Source organism: Acomys russatus, chromosome 25, assembly GCF_903995435.1.
Source record: "Acomys russatus chromosome 25, mAcoRus1.1, whole genome shotgun sequence".
Taxonomy (NCBI): domain Eukaryota; kingdom Metazoa; phylum Chordata; class Mammalia; order Rodentia; family Muridae; genus Acomys; species Acomys russatus.
Genome location: NC_067161.1, coordinates 39,462,332 through 39,464,442, shown reverse-complemented (window position 1 = coordinate 39,464,442; position 2,111 = coordinate 39,462,332). Strand labels below are relative to the sequence as shown.

The window sequence follows — 2,111 nt, the reverse complement described above, 5'->3', positions numbered from 1 at the left end:
TTATCTGGATGTGTGTGTGACACACACACACACACACACACACACACTGTTTTTGTTTTGTTTTGTTTTGTTTTGACCCTGAGAATGGAAGACTGTGTTCCTTTAAATAAACTCCTTCATGTTTGGGATGAAGTTCAGTGCTTTGTTCCTCAGACACAATATCTTGGGTTCAATTTTTCAGCACCACAGGACAAGTCTCATTAATAACCTTAACCTGATTTCATCTTATAACATAGAGTCACACGCGTGTTGCATGGTTTTCATTGCCTCTAATTCTGGACGAGCCGAGCTTCATCTTGAGTTTCTTAACAAAGTAAAGCTTATTAGGAACCAGGAACCCAGCACTTGTCACAGTATGCGGTCTTAAGAGTGGGTAGAAAACTGAGGCAACAGAGTGAGTCAGCGTCTCACAAAACCAAAACGAGAGAGAAAGAACAGTAAGACAGAAACTGAAGCCAGTGACAAAATTGTCGACATGAAGTTCAAGTGTTTGTTTATATTCCTATATCTACTGTCTATATTTGAGTGAGATGACAGGTGACATGTTGACTTTTAATTAGTACACATCAACATTTACCCATAAAAAAGATAAACATATCTGTGGGGGGAGTTTGTCAAAATAACATTATCTTCACCAGCAGTTCTGCTAAGTTGAAACTGCAACTGGTGAGGTTTTAGCCTCCCAATATTTGGGCATTGGCCTGTTTAGAATTTGGGCAAATGAACACAATGCTCAGCTCCGGAAGGCTCTAGAATGTGGTTCTTGTGCCTTTTTTGTGTCTCTCTATCACTCTCTTCATAGCTCCTTGCACTTCCTTGTTCCGCAGGCTGTAGATGAATGGGTTCAGTGCAGGGCCGATGACCGCATAGAACACCGAGATCAGTTTGTCTCCCTCAGCTGAGTAAAGGGACTTGGGCCTCAAGTATCTGATCAGCCCTGTTCCATAGTAGATGGTCACCACAGCCAAGTGTGAAGCACACGTTGAGAAGGCCTTTTTTCTGCCCTCGACTGAGTCTATTCTTATCACAGCCACCAGGATGCGAAGGTAGGAGAGACCAATGAGGAGGAAGGGGACTAGCACTGTGCCGGCCCCTCCGATGGCCATCATGGCCTCCAGGAGAGACGTGTCTGCACAGAACATGTGCAGAAGAACGGGCAGCTCACAGAAAAGATAATCGACAATGTAAGGGCCACAGAGTGGGAGGATTGTAAGGTAGAGGGGTATAACTGAGGCACAAAAGCCTGTGATCCAGACCGCCACTGCCAGTGCTGTACACACTGCCCAGCTCATGATGAGAAGATACCTCAGCGGATAGCAGATGGCCACATAGCGATCTATGGCCATCACCGCGAGCAGAAAGCACTCGGTCGACTCCAAGAACAGGGTGAGGTAGGTCTGAGCCAGGCAGAATGGATAAGAGATGACCTTCCTGCTGGCAAGAAAATTGAAGAGCATCTTTGGAGCCACGACTGTGCTGAAGAGCCCATTGAGGAAAGCCAGGTGGCAGAGGAAGAAATACATGGGTGTCTGCAGAGAGGAGTCTTGAGCCACTAATGTGATGACAGCTGTGTTCCCAAAACAGTTGGCTAGGTAGACCAGAGAGAAGAAGAGGAAGAGGGGGATCTCAGTCTCGGGGTGATCAGAAAACCCGACAAGGACTAGCTCAGCGATGGTGCTGGAATTCTGGGGTCTCATGCCTGCTGCTGAGACATACCTATCCAAATGAAAAGAAATCAAAGAAGCCCTCATGAAAACTCTTAGGTTGGGTCAATCTCCTTCACATTGCTTTAGTGCTGATAGTAACACACATCCTAATTTTAAATGATGTTCTCTCCTCTCCAGACAAAGATTTAACTCATTGCACTCCTAACTATGAGTGATTATTTTTGGCAGGCTATGCTAAATCTCATAGTTTCACAGAGATAATTTTACCATTGCTACATCCTATCATACAGACTACGGGGCGTTCCCCTCTCCTGTGTTTTGTTAACTGTGCGTTTTAGTTATCTGTCTCTTAGAAGCACGCTGCAATGCCAGTAAGATAAAATGACTTGTCTGACGTCACAACGAAAAATATGAAAGTTGAAAGTAATTCTATTCTCCTTCAAC

At 44.9% G+C, this 2,111-nt stretch overlaps 1 protein-coding gene across 1 annotated transcript; it reads right to left on the bottom strand.

The window, feature by feature from the left end:
• Nucleotides 1-749: 749 nt before the first annotated feature.
• LOC127208253 (olfactory receptor 2A12-like) lies at nucleotides 750-1,718 on the bottom strand. The gene has a single exon (XM_051167650.1). It carries the CDS (start codon nucleotides 1,695-1,697, stop codon nucleotides 750-752), a length of 948 nt encoding a protein of 315 aa, XP_051023607.1. The 5' UTR covers nucleotides 1,698-1,718.
• Between the last annotated feature and the right edge of the window lie 393 nt (nucleotides 1,719-2,111).

What these genes read in the sequence shown, in the direction of transcription:
- LOC127208253 (XM_051167650.1), bottom strand. Translation starts at nt 1,697, where the DNA reads ATGAGACCCCAGAATTCCAGCACCATCGCTGAGCTAGTCCTTGTCGGG.